Genomic DNA, 16137 nt, shown 5'->3' with positions numbered 1-16137 from the left:
TTCACCATTCCTAGAAACTCTGTGTACACAAACCCAAATCAGCTTCCCTCATGAGAGCTTAACAAGGCTGTGAGTGTGTGAGTGCTGTGCTTTTATAAAGAAACTAATGTTCAAAGTTCTTAGCTACTCTCCAGCTATATAAACAAATTCAGCTTACTCACAGTGATAAGTCCATTCAAGAATGACGTACTCTTCGTGTTCGCTGTCACTCTCTCACTGGCTTGCTATAGAAACTTCACTGAGCGCCAGCTCTAAGTGCTGTAAACGTTGTAGTGAGCGGTCTGTGTATGGCACTCTGCGCTGTCCTCCATATGCTTTTGTGGGCCGTCTCTTGCTCAGACCTTCTCTCACTATCCTTTGGGGTGATTTCCTCGGCTACGAATACGGCCAAGACCCTAAACATGTCAGCCATTATTTCACTTGCCTCCTGTTATAGAGGTTTTACCTAGGGTATTGTAACCCTTTATTTTACTTTATTTTACTTTGTATCAAATTGATTTTAAAACCCCACTTGCTCGGTGCTCCTTACTACTTTTGTTGTTCAATATTTACTAACTATTCTACCTAGTTAAAATAAATACAAACTTACCTGTGAAATAAAAATAAAACCTAAGCTAGCTACAATATAATTATTAGTTATATTGTAGCTAGGTTAGGTTTTATTTCACAGGTAAGTTTGTATTTAGTTTTAAATAGGTAGTTAGTTAATAATTGTAACTTTAATGTAGCTCTATTTTATGTATGTTAAAGTTAGGAGGTGTTAGGGTTACTGTTAAGTTAGGGTTACAGTTAGGTATATTGTTAGGTTTAGGGGTTAATAGTTTAATTTAGGTTGTTGCGATGTGAGGGGCTGGTGGTTTAGGGGTTAATAGATTTATTTAGTGGTAGTGATGTGGGAGGCCAGAGATTTAGGGGTTAATAGCTTTATTTAGTTGCGGCGATGTCAGGGAATGGCGGAATAGGGGTTAATATATTTATTATAGTGTGGGCGATGTTGGGGTGCGAGGGAATAGGGGTTAATAACTTTAGTATAGTGGCGGCGATATCGGGAGCAGCAGATTAGGGGTTAATAGATTTATTTAGGTGGCGGCGATATCAGGAGTGGCAGATTAGGGGTTAATAACATTATGTATGTGTCGGCGACGTTAGGGGCAGCAGATTAGGGGTGTTTAGACGTGGGGTTTATGTTAGGGTGTTAGGTTTAAACGTAACTTTTTTTCCCCCATAGACATCAATGGGGCTGTGTTATGTAGCTTTTCATACCACGCGTCAAGTGTTAGTTTTTTTTCCTGACATCTTCTCCCCATTGATGTCTATGGGGAAAGCGTACACGAGCACGTCAAAACAGCGCTTGTATTTTGTGCGGTATGGAGCTTAAAACTCCCGTATCGTACGCACAAGTCAGCTGTTTCAAAACTTGTAATAGCAGCGCTATAGAGGGTTAAATAATGCAACTTTTGTTGCATTCATTAAATTCCCTATAGTGTGCATAACTTATAATCTAGCGGAGAGCAAGAAAAAGAATGAATTATGGAGATAGAGGAATACAACAGCATATTTTACAAATTAATTTCAAAAGCTATAACAATGTTTAAAAACCATGTAAAGCACTTTTTTTCAGTTTGTGTTTAATGCAACTTCACAGGTCACTTGACCCATGACATTGTTTAGTGATGTCCCAGAATAGTCACTGTGAACAATTCTAACCATAGCAACATGCATTCTTCTATATATTGTTCCTTACAATCGTTTGTGGAGTTTTTGTTATACCATGCTGTTATGCTTTCATCTTTCATTTGTATTAGAAAATACTATTGCTTTGGGATTTACCGTGACTAAAAATGATTTTTTATTTCACACTTTTCATTTTCTTTCTTTACTGTAGGGCCAAATATATGCAGAGCTGATGAGTTCCTTTGCAATAATACTTTGTGTAAATTAAATCTTTGGCTATGTGATGGAGAAGATGATTGTGGAGATAACTCAGATGAAGTGCCTGAAATGTGTGGTATGACTTTAATTTAAAGGCCCTTATAATTAACATTATATTTTGCATTCCATTTGTTTAATCTTCTATGCAGTATTACTTTTCATTGTGTGTTCTTCTAATAAAGCTATTTCTGTTTGTATTACTTATTAAGTCATAAGTTCATATTAATAATATCATGTTATTTGTATATGTTATTAATTCACAAATGGAAATTATTCCAAATACTATTTTCATTTGCACTTTGAGGTATTCAAATAGTATTTAGAGGTATTAAATAGGTTTAATTTGTTTCAGATTTTCTTTAAGAATATTATCAAGGACGTGAAAATAAAAACGTATGCATCGCGCTGGGAATTCACTCATTTATTATACTTGTGGGAAGCTTTTTTTGTTCATTGAATTGTAACAGATAAATGTGCACCCAGCTTAGCATTAAATGAGAAGTTCCTGGTAGAGCTGAAGTGAATAAATACATATATGTAAAAGAAAATGTATTAGTCTTTCAAAGCAATGGGTTTAAATGTCGTAAGATTGTTGGAGCGGTAATGGTAGGGCACATGATTGTATAAAATAGGTTGGCGCATGCAGAGATTATAGGAAGTAAATGTTTTTATAGTTTAATAATAATAAAAATAAAAAAAAAATAATCATCAAATATTGACATATTATATTTTGATGTTTGTTTATTTTTCTTCAAGTAAAATTTCCGTGCCCACCATCAAGGCCTTTCAGATGCCATAACAACCGTGTGTGCCTGCGAACAGAACAGGTTTGTAATGAATTGGATGACTGCAGTGACAACTCGGATGAAGCTCACTGTGGTAAGTTAAAGTTACCTTATTTAGCGAACATACTAAATGAATGTAATTTGAGAGGAACTTTGGGTGTAAATGTAATTGACCTTAATTGAAGTCTTAATTGAAAGTTTATGTGTACCATAAATTAGACTCTGAAACAATTATGTTTGATATGCATGAGGAGTCATACTGTCTCTTGGTCAGTAACACGATACGCTTGTTGCATTTTAATGATTGTAGAAAGTTAATTGTAATTTATTTGTCCTGTGTTAAATTTTTGTAGCAACAAGGCAGAAAGTGAAACCTTGCAAAAAAGATGAATTCACCTGCAGTAACAAGAAGTGCATAGCTTCTGATCTTCTGTGTGATCATTTTGATGACTGTGGAGATGAAAGTGATGAACAAAACTGTAAAATAGGTGAGTCTGAAGTGTAGAAAACAGTCCTTCTGTCTGGGGAATGTGTGGTTTAAAACTGACTGGGTTACACTGTTTCTAGGTTAGTAATTTTATCTTTACAAATCAGTGTATTCTGAATAAGTGATCAAATGCAACTCCACATATCCAAACATTAGTTAAAGGGACAGTAAAGTCAAAATTAATCTTTCATGATTCAGATAGAGTAATGGTTTTCTAACCTGTCCTCAGGCTTCCCTAACAGGCCACATTTTGAGGATATCTAAACTGGAGCACAGGTGAAATAATCAGCTGAATAGTGAACATGGTTATTTTACCTGCTCTCATACAAGGTAATCCTGAAAACCTGGCAAGTTGGGGATGCCTGAGGACAGGTTTGAAAACCAGTGGGATAGATCATGCAATTTTAATCAACTTTCCAATTTATTCTTGTTATCAAATTGCTTTGTTCTTTTGGTATCTTTTATTGAAGAGTAAAACTAGGTAGGCTCATAAGAGCACAGGAGTGTGCATGTGTCTTTAGTAATATGGGAGCAGTGTTTTGCAACATTGTATAACAAAGCTACAAATATTGTTGCAAAACACTGCTCCCATAGAGTACTAAAGACACATGCACACTCCTGTGCTCTTATGAGCCTACCTAGTTTTACTCTTCAATAAAAGATACAAAGAGAACAAAGCTAATTTGATAACAGAAGTAAATTGGAAAGTTGGTTAAAATTGAATGCTCTATCGGAATCATGAAAGTTTCATTTTGACTTTAAAAAAGATAGATAATTCCTTTATTACCCATTCCCCAGTTTTGCATAACCAACACGGTCATATTAAAACACTTTTTACCTCTGTGATTACCTTGTATCTTAGCCTCTGCAGACTGCCCCCTTTTCTTCTGTTATGTGCGATCAGTCCACGGGTCATCATTACTTCTGGGATATAACTCCTCCCCAACAGGAAATGCAAGAGGATTCACCCAGCAGAGCTGATATAGCTCCTCCCCTCTACGTCAGTCCCAGTCATTCTCTTGCACCCAACGACTAGATAGGATGTGTGAGAGGACTATGGTGATTATACTTAGTTTTTATGACTTCAATCAAAAGTTTGTTATTTTACAATAGCACCGGAGCGTGTTATTACTTCTCTGGCAGAGTTTGAAGAAGAATCTACCAGAGTTTATTACTATGATTTTAACCGGAGTAGTTAAGATCATATTGCTGTTCTCGGCCATCTGAGGGAGGTAAAGACTTCAGATCAGGGGACAGCGGGCAGATGAATCTGCATTGAGGTATGTAGCAGTTTTTATTTTCTGAATGGAATTGATGAAAAAATCCTGCTATACCGTTATAATGACATGTATGTATACACTTCAGTATTCTGGGAATGGTTTTTCACCGGAACTACTCTGTTAAAGGTCACTAATCCTTTTAATAAATATTGTCATGTTAAACGTTTTTGCTGGAATGTAGAATCGTTTACATTGCTGAGGTACTGAGTAAATAAATGTTTGGGCATTATTTTCCACTTGGCAGTTGTCTGCTTTAAATTGTGACAGTTTCGTTTCTCCTCACTGCTGTGTGTGAGAGGGAGGGGCCGTTTTGGCGCTCTTTTGCTACGCATCAAAAAATTCCAGTCAGCTACTATTATATTTCCTGCATGATCCGGTTCACTGACAGATCTCAGGGGTCTTCAAACTTCTTTGAAGGGAGGTACATTCTCTCAGCAGAGCTGTGAGAATTTTTATTGACTGTGAATAAAAACGTTACTCTATAATTTTTTATGTCAAATTTAGTTATTTACTAATGGGAACAAACCTTTGCTAAAAGTTGTGTTATTTTAAACTTGATGCTATAACTGTTTCAGTTCATTATCTCAACTGTCATTTAATCGTTAAAGTACCTCTTTGAGGCACAGTACGTTTTTGCTAAAAAAGATTATAACCAGGTTGCAAGTTATTGCTAGTGTGTTAAACATGTCTGACTCAGAGAATATCTGTGTCATTTGTTCCAATGCCAAGGTGGAGCCCAATAGAAATTTATGTACTAACTGTATTGATGCTACTTTAAATAAAAGTCAATTTGTACAATGTGAACAAATTTCACCAAACTGCGAGGGAAGAGTTATGCCGACTAACTCGCCTCACGCGGCAGTACCTGCATCTCCCGCCCGGGAGGTGAGTGATATTATGGCGCCTAATACATCTGGGCGGCCATTACAGATAACATTACATGATATGGCTACTGTTATGACTGAAGTTTTGTCTAAATTACCAGAACTAAGAGGCAAGCGTGATCACTCTGGGGTGAGAACAGAGTGCGCTGACAATACTAGGGCCATGTCTGATACTGCGTCACAGCTTGCAGAGCATGAGGACGGAGAGCTTCATTCTGTGGGTGACGGTTCTGATCCAAACAGATTGGATTCAGATATTTCAAATTTTAAATTTAAATTGGAGAACCTCCGTGCATTACTAGGGGAGGTCTTAGCAGCTCTCAATGATTGTAACACCGTTGCAATACCAGAGAAAATGTGTAGGTTGGATAAATACTTTGCGGTACCGGCGAGTACTGACGTTTTTCCTATACCTAAGAGATTAACTGAAATTGTTACTAAGGAGTGGGATAGACCCGGTGTGCCGTTCTCACCCCCTCCAATATTTAGAAAGATGTTTCCAATAGACGCCACTACTCGGGACTTATGGCAAACGGTCCCTAAGGTGGAGGGAGCAGTTTCTACTTTAGCTAAGCGTACCACTATCCCGGTGGAGGATAGCTGTGCTTTTTCAGATCCAATGGATAAAAAATTAGAGGGTTACCTTAAGAAAATGTTTGTTCAACAAGGTTTTATATTGCAACCCCTTGCATGTATCGCGCCGATTACGGCTGCGGCAGCATTTTGGATTGAGTCTCTGGAAGAGAACCTTAGTTCGTCTACGCTAGACGACATTATGGACAGGCTTAGAGTCCTTAAACTAGCCAATTCATTCATTTCGGAGGCCGTAGTACATTTAACTAAACTTACGGCTAAGAACTCTGGATTCGCCATACAGGCACGTAGAGCACTGTGGCTAAAATCCTGGTCAGCTGATGTTACTTCTAAGTCTAAATTACTTAATATACCTTTCAAGGGGCAGTCTTTATTTGGGCCCGGGTTGAAAGAAATTATCGCTGACATTACAGGAGGTAAGGGCCACGCCCTACCTCAAGACAAAGCCAAAGCTAAGGCTAGACAGTCTAATTTTCGTTCCTTTCGGAATTTCAAACCTGGAGCAGCGTCAACCTCCACTGCACCAAAACAGGAAGGAGCTGTTGCTCGTTACAGACAAGGCTGGAAACCTAACCAGTCCTGGAATAAGGGCAAACAGACCAGGAAACCTGCTGCTGCCCCAAAGACAGCATGAACCGAGAGCCCCCGATCCGGGACCGGATCTAGTGGGGGGCAGACTTTCTCTCTTCGCTCAGGCCTGGGCAAGAGATGTTCAGGATCCCTGGGCGCTGGAGATCATATCTCAGGGATACCTTCTAGACTTCAAATTATCTCCCCCAAAAGGGAGATTTCATCTGTCAAGGTTGTCAACAAACCAGATAAAGAAAGAAGCGTTTCTACGCTGTGTACAAGATCTGTTATTAATGGGAGTGATCCATCCAGTTCCGCGGTCGGAACAAGGACAAGGTTTCTACTCAAACCTGTTTGTGGTTCCCAAAAAAGAGGGAACTTTCAGGCCAATCTTAGATTTAAAGATTCTAAACAAATTCCTAAGAGTTCCATCGTTCAAAATGGAAACTATTCGGACAATCTTACCTATGATCCAAAAGGGTCAGTACATGACCACAGTGGATTTAAAAGATGCTTACCTTCACATACCGATTCACAAAGATCATCAACGGTATCTACGGTTTGCCTTCCTAGACAGGCACTACCAGTTTGTAGCTCTTCCATTCGGATTGGCTACGGCCCCAAGAATCTTCACAAAGGTTCTGGGCGCCCTTCTGGCGGTACTAAGACCGCGAGGGATTTCGGTAGCTCCGTACCTAGACGACATTCTAATACAAGCTTCAAGCTTTCAAACTGCCAAGTCTCATACAGAGTTAGTTCTGGCATTTCTAAGGTCGCATGGATGGAAAGTGAACGAAAAGAAAAGTTCTCTTTTTCCTCTCACAAGAGTTCCATTCTTGGGGACTCTTATAGATTCTGTAGAAATGAAGATTTACCTGACAGAAGACAGGTTAACAAGGCTTCAGGATGCATGCCGTGTCCTTCATTCCATTCAACACCCGTCAGTGGCTCAATGCATGGAGGTGATCGGCTTAATGGTAGCGGCAATGGACATAGTACCTTTTGCACGCCTACACCTCAGACCGCTGCAATTGTGCATGCTAAGTCAGTGGAATGGGGATTACTCAGATTTGTCCCCTACCCTGAATCTGAATCAAGAGACCAGAAATTCTCTTCTATGGTGGCTTTATCGGCCACACCTGTCCAGGGGGATGCCATTCAGCAGGCCAGACTGGACAATCGTAACAACAGACGCCAGCCTACTAGGTTGGGGCGCTGTCTGGAATTCTCTGAAGACTCAGGGATTATGGAATCAGGAGGAGAGTCTCCTTCCAATAAACATTCTGGAATTGAGGGCAGTTCTCAATGCCCTTCTAGCTTGGCCCCAATTAACAACTCAGGGGTTCATCAGGTTTCAGTCGGACAATATCACGACTGTAGCTTACATCAACCATCAGGGAGGGACAAGAAGCTCCCTAGCAATGATGGAAGTATCAAAGATAATTCGCTGGGCAGAGTCTCACTCTTGCCACCTGTCAGCAATCCACATCCCGGGAGTGGAAAACTGGGAGGCGGATTTCTTGAGTCGCCAGACTTTTCATCCGGGAGAGTGGGAACTTCATCCGGAGATTTTTGCCCAAATACTTCGACGTTGGGGCAAACCAGAGATAGATCTCATGGCGTCTCGCCAGAACGCCAAACTTCCTCACTACGGGTCCAGATCCAGGGATCCGGAAGCGGTTCTGATAGATGCTTTGACAGCACCTTGGAACTTCGGGATGGCTTATGTGTTTCCACCCTTCCCGCTGCTTCCTCGATTGATTGCGAAAATCAAACAAGAGAGAGCATCTGTGATTCTAATAGCGCCTGCATGGCCACGCAGGACTTGGTATGCAGATCTAGTGGACATGTCATCCTGTCCGCCTTGGTCTCTACCTCTGAGACAGGACCTTCTGATACAGGGTCCATTCAAACATCAAAATCTAACTTCTCTGAAACTGACTGCTTGGAAATTGAACGCTTGATTTTATCAAAGCGTGGTTTTTCTGAGTCGGTTATTGATACCCTGATCCAGGCTAGGAAGCCTGTTACCAGAAAGATTTACCATAAAATATGGCGCAAATACCTATACTGGTGCGAATCCAAACGTTACTCCTGGAGTAAGGTTAGGATCCCTAGGATATTGTCCTTTCTACAAGAAGGTCTAGAAAAGGGTTTATCGGCTAGTTCATTAAAGGGACAGATTTCAGCTCTGTCCATCTTGTTGCACAGGCGTCTGTCAGAAAATCCAGACGTCCAGGCTTTTTGTCAAGCTTTAGCTAGGATCAAGCCTGTGTTTAAAGCCGTTGCTCCGCCATGGAGTTTAAACTTAGTTCTTAACGTTTTACAAGGTGTTCCATTTGAACCCCTTCATTCCATTGATATAAAATTGTTATCGTGGAAAGTTCTATTTTTAATGGCTATTTCCTCGGCTCGAAGAGTCTCTGAGTTATCAGCCCTACATTGTGATTCTCCTTATCTGATCTTTCACTCAGACAAGGTAGTTCTGCGTACTAAACCTGGGTTCTTACCTAAGGTAGTTACTAACAGGAATATCAATCAAGAGATTGTTGTTCCATCCTTGTGTCCAAATCCTTCTTCAAAGAAGGAGCGTCTTCTACACAATCTGGATGTAGTTCGTGCCCTCAAGTTCTACTTGCAGGCAACTAAAAATTTTCGCCAAACTTCTTCCTTGTTTGTCGTTTATTCTGGACAGAGGAGAGGTCAAAAAGCTTCTGCTACCTCTCTCTCTTTCTGGCTTCGTAGCATAATACGTTTAGCCTATGAGACTGCTGGACAGCAGCCTCCTGAAAGAATTACAGCTCACTCCACTAGAGCTGTGGCTTCCACTTGGGCCTTTAAGAATGAGGCCTCTGTTGAACAGATTTGCAAGGCTGCAACTTGGTCTTCGCTTCATACTTTTTCCAAATTTTACAAATTTGACACTTTTGCTTCTTCGGAGGCTATTTTTGGGAGAAAGGTTCTTCAGGCAGTGGTTCCTTCTATATAATGAGCCTGCCTATCCCTCCCGTCATCCGTGTACTTTTGCTTTGGTATTGGTATCCCAGAAGTAATGATGACCCGTGGACTGATCGCACATAACAGAAGAAAACATAATTTATGCTTACCTGATAAATTCCTTTCTTCTGTTGTGCGATCAGTCCACGGCCCGCCCTGTTTTTTAAGGCAGGTAAATATTTTTTAAATTATACTCCAGTCACCACTTCACCCTTGGTTACTCCTTTCTCGTTGATTCTTGGTCGAATGACTGGGACTGACGTAGAGGGGAGGAGCTATATCAGCTCTGCTGGGTGAATCCTCTTGCATTTCCTGTTGGGGAGGAGTTATATCCCAGAAGTAATGATGACCCGTGGACTGATCGCACAACAGAAGAAAGGAATTTATCAGGTAAGCATAAATTATGTTATTTCAGTTCTTTTGACAGACTTGCATTTCAGCCAACCAGTGCTGACTCCTAAGTAACTCCACGGGAATGAGCACAATGTTAGCTATATGGCACACATGAACTAGCACTTTCTAGTTGTAAAAAAATGTCAAAATGAGATAAGTGGTGGCCTTCAAGGGCTTAGAAATTAGCATATGGGCCTACCTAGGTTTAGCTTTCAACAAAAAATACCAAGAGAACCAAGCAAATTTGATGATAAACGTAAACTGGTAAGTTGTTTAAAATTGCATAACCTATCTGAATCATTAAAGTTTAATTTTAACTAGAATGTCCCTTTAAACTCTGTAAAATTCTCCAGACCCAAAACCTGTAAGTCTAACAATAACAAATCAAAAACGTTGACCCTAAAAGTTGTGGTGATCGCATTAACTCAGTATTTAATGTCCATGATTTACTTTCTTTTTACTTTTGAGAGCAAATTAAACTTTGTCATTCTCAAACATTTTGCAAGTCACTACATTGGAGTTCTTGTTACCAAGTTGTGGGCCCCATTTTAAAAGCTTCACTGGGTTTTCCATGCTGACAATCACAGAGGCTTCCCTCAGGGAAATCTATAAAAAAAACAATGGGGCTATCCCTGCAAGTTGTGAGATGTCTCCCAAAGAAAATAATGGAGCTCTCTAGAGAGTGAAGTAATCAGGGAGCAGGGGGTACACTTTAAAAATTAAACCCTGCAGTCTTCAGCTTATAATATTTTACAATTGCCTCTCTTTAGCTCTGCATGTGTTTTTCTAATAGTGTTTTGCTTATTTTGGAACAATCTTGCCACTTTTTACTTTGCAAGAAAAAATAGCATATTCTACAGGGGGGGCACTGTATACACCAGATTTGGCTGAGATATTTCAGCTACACCCTTGGGGTCAATTTATGAAGAAGTGCATGCTGCTTTCAACCCACTCTGCTTCAGGTCTGATTGGGATGATTTACACCCCCTGCTAGCTGCCCATTGTCCACGAATCTGCAGAGGGGTGGCATTGCACAAGCGTATGCTGTCGTTATTTAGCGATGTTGGGCGGACATGATCCGCTACAGCCCCATGGAATGCCCCTGCTCAGTGCACTAGTAGAGGCAGGAAATTAATTTTACACTAAGCAATACACTGTCATATGCTTTGAATGTTGTCTTATAAATAAGAATTTATGCTTTTCCTTTTCTGCTTGTGAAGTGCAGTTTTATTACAATTTATACTGTGCACCTTAACCTGTTTATTTTCTGCACAATTTCATTGCATTTTTTTTCTCCACAAAATCCAATCCTGCAGTACAGTTTCATTACAGTTTTTAATGTGATTAAACAATACAATTGTAATTGCTTATTTTTATTTCAATATGTAATTTATTTGTTTTCTACTGATTTATTGAATTAGTATATGGGCTTAATAGTACTGGCAAGACATAGTATAGAATCTCACAAGCTCAGAGAGATTTATAAAACTCTGGCCCTAGTGTTAGCAGACTTTTGTTGGTGGGTTGTTATGCTCCCACCTTTCTTATTCAATGATGGCACACTGTCTATAAATAAAAGACTGGTTGCTATGATCAACCATTAGGACATTTTTGATACCAGTCACTAAAATTCTGGCAATTGTATTTTATAGATTCCAGTGTTATATCTCATTAAAAATAGCCACAACATCCCTCCCACCACACTTTGATCCCTGCTAGTGCAGTTTAACAGAGACCACTGGTAATCTGTCATCCCAACCTCAAATTAATCATGCCCTTCACTTCTACAGGGTAGACTGTCTACACACTCCAATGCTTCATTACAATTAATCCTAACAGCAACCCCTACAGAGAATAATTATAACAGCTGATTCAAACCTCAACTACAAAGTATTCTAGCCGCAGCCATATCCAGCCATGGCTTTCAGAAACAAATGAAGCAGAAATATTCATCACCGGTGTTAGTTTGCTCGCTGCCAGGCCTCACACCAAATTCCACAATACATACACAATCCAAAAATGCAGCAGCACCACTATGAATATTAATTTATTTTAAGTGCAACAAAAGAAATGCAACGTTTCGGGCCAAACAGTTTTTAATTATGCATATATCTATACAAATACAGCCTCCATAAATACCTCTCATAAACTCCACCCCTTCTGACATCATATGATTAACCCAAACATGTCAAGCACTATTTTAATTTAAAGTGACAGTACAGAGATAAATGTTGTTATAAAAATCCCAATCTGTATTCATTCCTAAAGGGACCCAAGTCTCCAAATGGTAGCTTCAAAAAGCCTCTCTCTGCTTAAAGGGACAGTCTACACCAGAATTTTTATTAGATATAAAGATAGATAATCCCTTTATTACCAATTCCCGAGTTTTGCATAACCAACACAGTTATATTAATATACTTTTTACCTCTGTGATTACTTTGTATCTAAGCCCCCTGATCAAATTACTTTTTATTTATTAGCTATTGACTTGCATTTAAGCCAAATAGTGCCGTATTGTGCTGACTCTTAACTCCACAGGCATGAGGGCAATGTTATCTATATGGACCACATGAACTAGCAGTCTCCTGTTGTAAAAAACAGGTGATAAGAGGTTGTCTGTAGTGGCTTAGAAACAGGCAGAAATGTTGAGGTTTGAATGTTATAAAGTATAGTAATATAACAATGTTGGTTGTGCAAAGCTGGTAAAAGGGTAGTAAAGGCACTATCTATCTTTTTAAACTATAACAATTTTAGTGTTGACTGTCTCTTTAACTCTTCTGCCCCTATCACTCTTTTGTCTTTCTATCGGTATGTGTTCAATGATCTGGTATCTCAACTGACTCACTGGATATCCTGCACATGGACATTTAAGAATGTAAATTACATATTCTGTATTACAGGTAAAATATCCATTTATAGTAAATAAAAATCCTGTGCAAGGAAGGAAAAAGTAGGGGCCACGTATTAAACGAATACAGTTAATACATCCTGGACAAGGAAAGCAACCATTCATTTTAAGACCTAAATAAGTTTGTCTACTTATTCTTTCTGTGCCAATATCAGATTTAATAAATTGATCACGCAAATTGTTTGACCGTTTAAAGGCTGATATAGGCTGTTTTTGGAACTCTGTTATACGTGGGTTACTATGTTTCAAAATACTCCAATGTTTGTCAATATTTTTTACAATTTCTTTCTTTCTTTCTTTATTTATTATTCTTCATTTTCTTTTTTAGATTATATTCTTATAGTGTCTCCCTAGGTGTTTTTAATACCCGCTCTTTTTTTTTAATAATGTTGCCATTTCCTCAAGCCTGATTTTTAGTACATTGTCATCTGTTACAATTCTCTGTACTCTCAAAAATTGGCTTTTAGGTAGTGCATTTTTTTAATGCCACTTGATGTGAAGTCTCATAATGTAACAGATTGTTTCGGTCAATATACTTTCTGTATAAATCTATCTTTAGACCATAATTTTTCCTGTACACCTTAGTGTCTAAAAAGTTAATAGTTTCTTCACTATATTCTACAGTGAATTTAATGTATTTTGTAGCACTATTCAAAGCAGAAACAAACTTCAATAGGGTTCAAACATCACCCAGCCAAACACCAAAAATATCATCAATATAGCGCCACCAAGTGGCAGCAAATTGAATAAAAAATGAATATTCATATACAAAACGTTCCTCAAATGAATTCATAAATATATTGGCATATGTAGGGGCAACTTTGGAAAGCATGGCTGTTCCTTGCAATTGCAAGAACAATTGGTTTTGAAAAAGAAAAAAGTTACAATATAGTTCCATCACAAACTCAGTATCTTGCTGATTATATAATTTTAACTGTGATAATACTGCTTTAACTACCCCCAAGCCATTGGAGTGAGGAATACATTTTCCTGATGGTAAATCCACATTTTGCAATTTATTTAAGAAATCACCTTTATCCCTAAATACCTAATATAAGAGTTTGACCTCTATATAAAAAATTCAGTATCCTAGTGTTCACTATTATAAGAAATTTAGAAGTCTCATTAGAAATAATACCATGTCTTCCATCTTGTGAGATACAATGCTGTATTTGACATGGCATTTTGATCAAGGGACTACTATCCAGGTGTAAATATTCATCTCTATTAGAAAAAAATGATAAAACACAGCGATTCTCAAAAAAACTTCTCCTTTATTTACTCCATAAGCAAAAAAAGTAAAAAACATACAAACTTAGGCAACAAAGCTTAAAAACTAAAGTGCAGGTTAATCATGGCTAGGACCCTATCAGCCTTACATGTTTCAGATGGTTCCTTAATCATGGACATGATTGGCTGCCATTAAATCCTTCCTAATATACCTGTAGTTATATCCCTATTGGTCCAAAGATTTTCAGTGATTAACCCCTTCAGTACCTATGTGTAATATTCAACGGTAAACCTATATTAATTCAATTGATTAATCTAACGCCATCCTAAGTGCAATTAGAAGTAGCTGTATTAAGTATTTATGACATACGGTTATAATTTTAAACCCTCTCACCTATTATGGTATATATAAATCCTACATTAAGGTATATAAACCTCTGATTGCCCTACTTATGGTTCTTATATTACAATTTTATTTAGGACTTGCTTACAGTCATGTGCTTATATCCTGACATACTATTCATATGAATGTTGTTTAAATGCTAATGATCCTCCATGCCCTATCTGTTTTAAGATAGTTAGATGTATTTTAATTTAAATAAATATTAATATCCTTAACCCCTGTCTAAGCAAGGGTGGGATAGATAAGGACCTTATAATGATAGCAGCGGTTGTATCAATACAATAATATAAAGATTATCAATTCACTGATTCTTCAAATCGAATATATCATGTGCACATGTTACTGTGTCACTAATTGTTCTCCAAATAGAGTCCCCAGGCTCATGGCTCTAGTATTTACACTCAAGCATAGCTCCATATGTTTCAGGGTGCAATTTTTACCTTTTCCAGAAATTTATGACATCTCCCTCAAAGTTGAAGACCTGGGGTTTCCTCGTCTTCAATTTGAAGATCCAAAATGCTTCACGTAGCATTAACCATGCTGTCCTATCCCCACCTCTTGGGGGGGCTCCAAACACACTCTATAACCTGCCATGAAAGCGATGTTACATCACCACCATGTGTAGTTATGAAGTGTTGTGAGAGCCCAAAGCCCTCATTATCATGGGAGATGTCATTAAGATGTTCCCTTATTCTGGATCATGCTTCCCTAGTCGTGCATCTGACATATTGCCCATTACATAATGTGCATTCCACCAATAGATCACAAAAGTGGTCCTACAGTTGGAGCAGTTGGCAAGATCAAAAACCCGGTTTGTCATCTTTGAATGAAAACTGGAGGTAACCTTGCTATATTGGCATGCTATGCATTTGGAATAGTGGCATTTAAAATGCCCTTTCACACTCCACCAGCTGCTGTTGGTCTTAACCTTAGTACACTTGGTGCTATCAAGTTACCTATTGTGCATGCGCGCCTTGATACAAAATTGCATCCCTTGGATACATAATCCTTTAAGCAGTCTTCTGCTGTAAGAATCGGCAGATGTTTACTAATTATGTCAGTAATGTCATTAAAGGGCCATTATACACATTTTTTCTTTGCATAAATGTTTTGTAGATGATCTATTTATAAGGCCCATAAAGGTTGTTTTTTTTTTTTTTTTTAAAATGTATAATTTTGCTTATTTTTAAATAACATTGCTCTGATTTTCAGACTCCTAACCAAACCCCAAAGTTTTATTTGAATACTGTCAGCTGCCTTCTCCAGCTTGCTCCTGTTTGTGTAAAGGGTCTTTTCATATGCAAAATAATGGGGAGGGGGGGGAGTGTCTTATTTCCCACTTGCAGTGGGCTTTTCAGCTGCCTTTTCAACAGAGCTAAACTGAAAGTTTCTAAGTATGTTTTTAAACTATTTTATACTGGATTTTTATATCAGTATCTGTGCATTTTATTCTTTATAGTAGTGTCTATTACATGCAGTTATATGAAAATGAGTGTATACTGTCCCTTTAAACTGAAGGCTGTAGGTAGTGACTATTGTTGGTCTCTGTATGTCATAACCTCTCCTGGCATGGCTATTGTTAGTGCCCCTCAACATGTTGTTATGATCCATTCTACTGACTTCCAGGTATGCTCTGTTTATCACTTTCCGTGAATAACCCCTCTCAGTCAGGAG

At 38.5% G+C, this 16137-nt stretch overlaps 1 protein-coding gene across 1 annotated transcript in view; it reads left to right on the top strand.

Moving 5' to 3' along the window:
* Positions 1-16137, top strand: part of LRP1B (LDL receptor related protein 1B) — a 2715774-nt gene that overhangs the window by 2475879 nt on the left and 223758 nt on the right. The window contains exons 73-75 of the mRNA XM_053698264.1: positions 1886-2008; positions 2689-2821; positions 3078-3205. Of these exons, the coding sequence (XP_053554239.1) occupies positions 1886-2008; positions 2689-2821; positions 3078-3205 (384 nt within the window). The remainder of the gene's footprint in view (positions 1-1885; positions 2009-2688; positions 2822-3077; positions 3206-16137) is intronic.

Source organism: Bombina bombina, chromosome 1 (genome assembly GCF_027579735.1).
Source record: "Bombina bombina isolate aBomBom1 chromosome 1, aBomBom1.pri, whole genome shotgun sequence".
Classification (NCBI taxonomy): domain Eukaryota; kingdom Metazoa; phylum Chordata; class Amphibia; order Anura; family Bombinatoridae; genus Bombina; species Bombina bombina.
The sequence above is the reverse complement of the archived record's forward strand: the minus strand, read 5'-3'. Positions and strand labels throughout refer to the sequence as shown.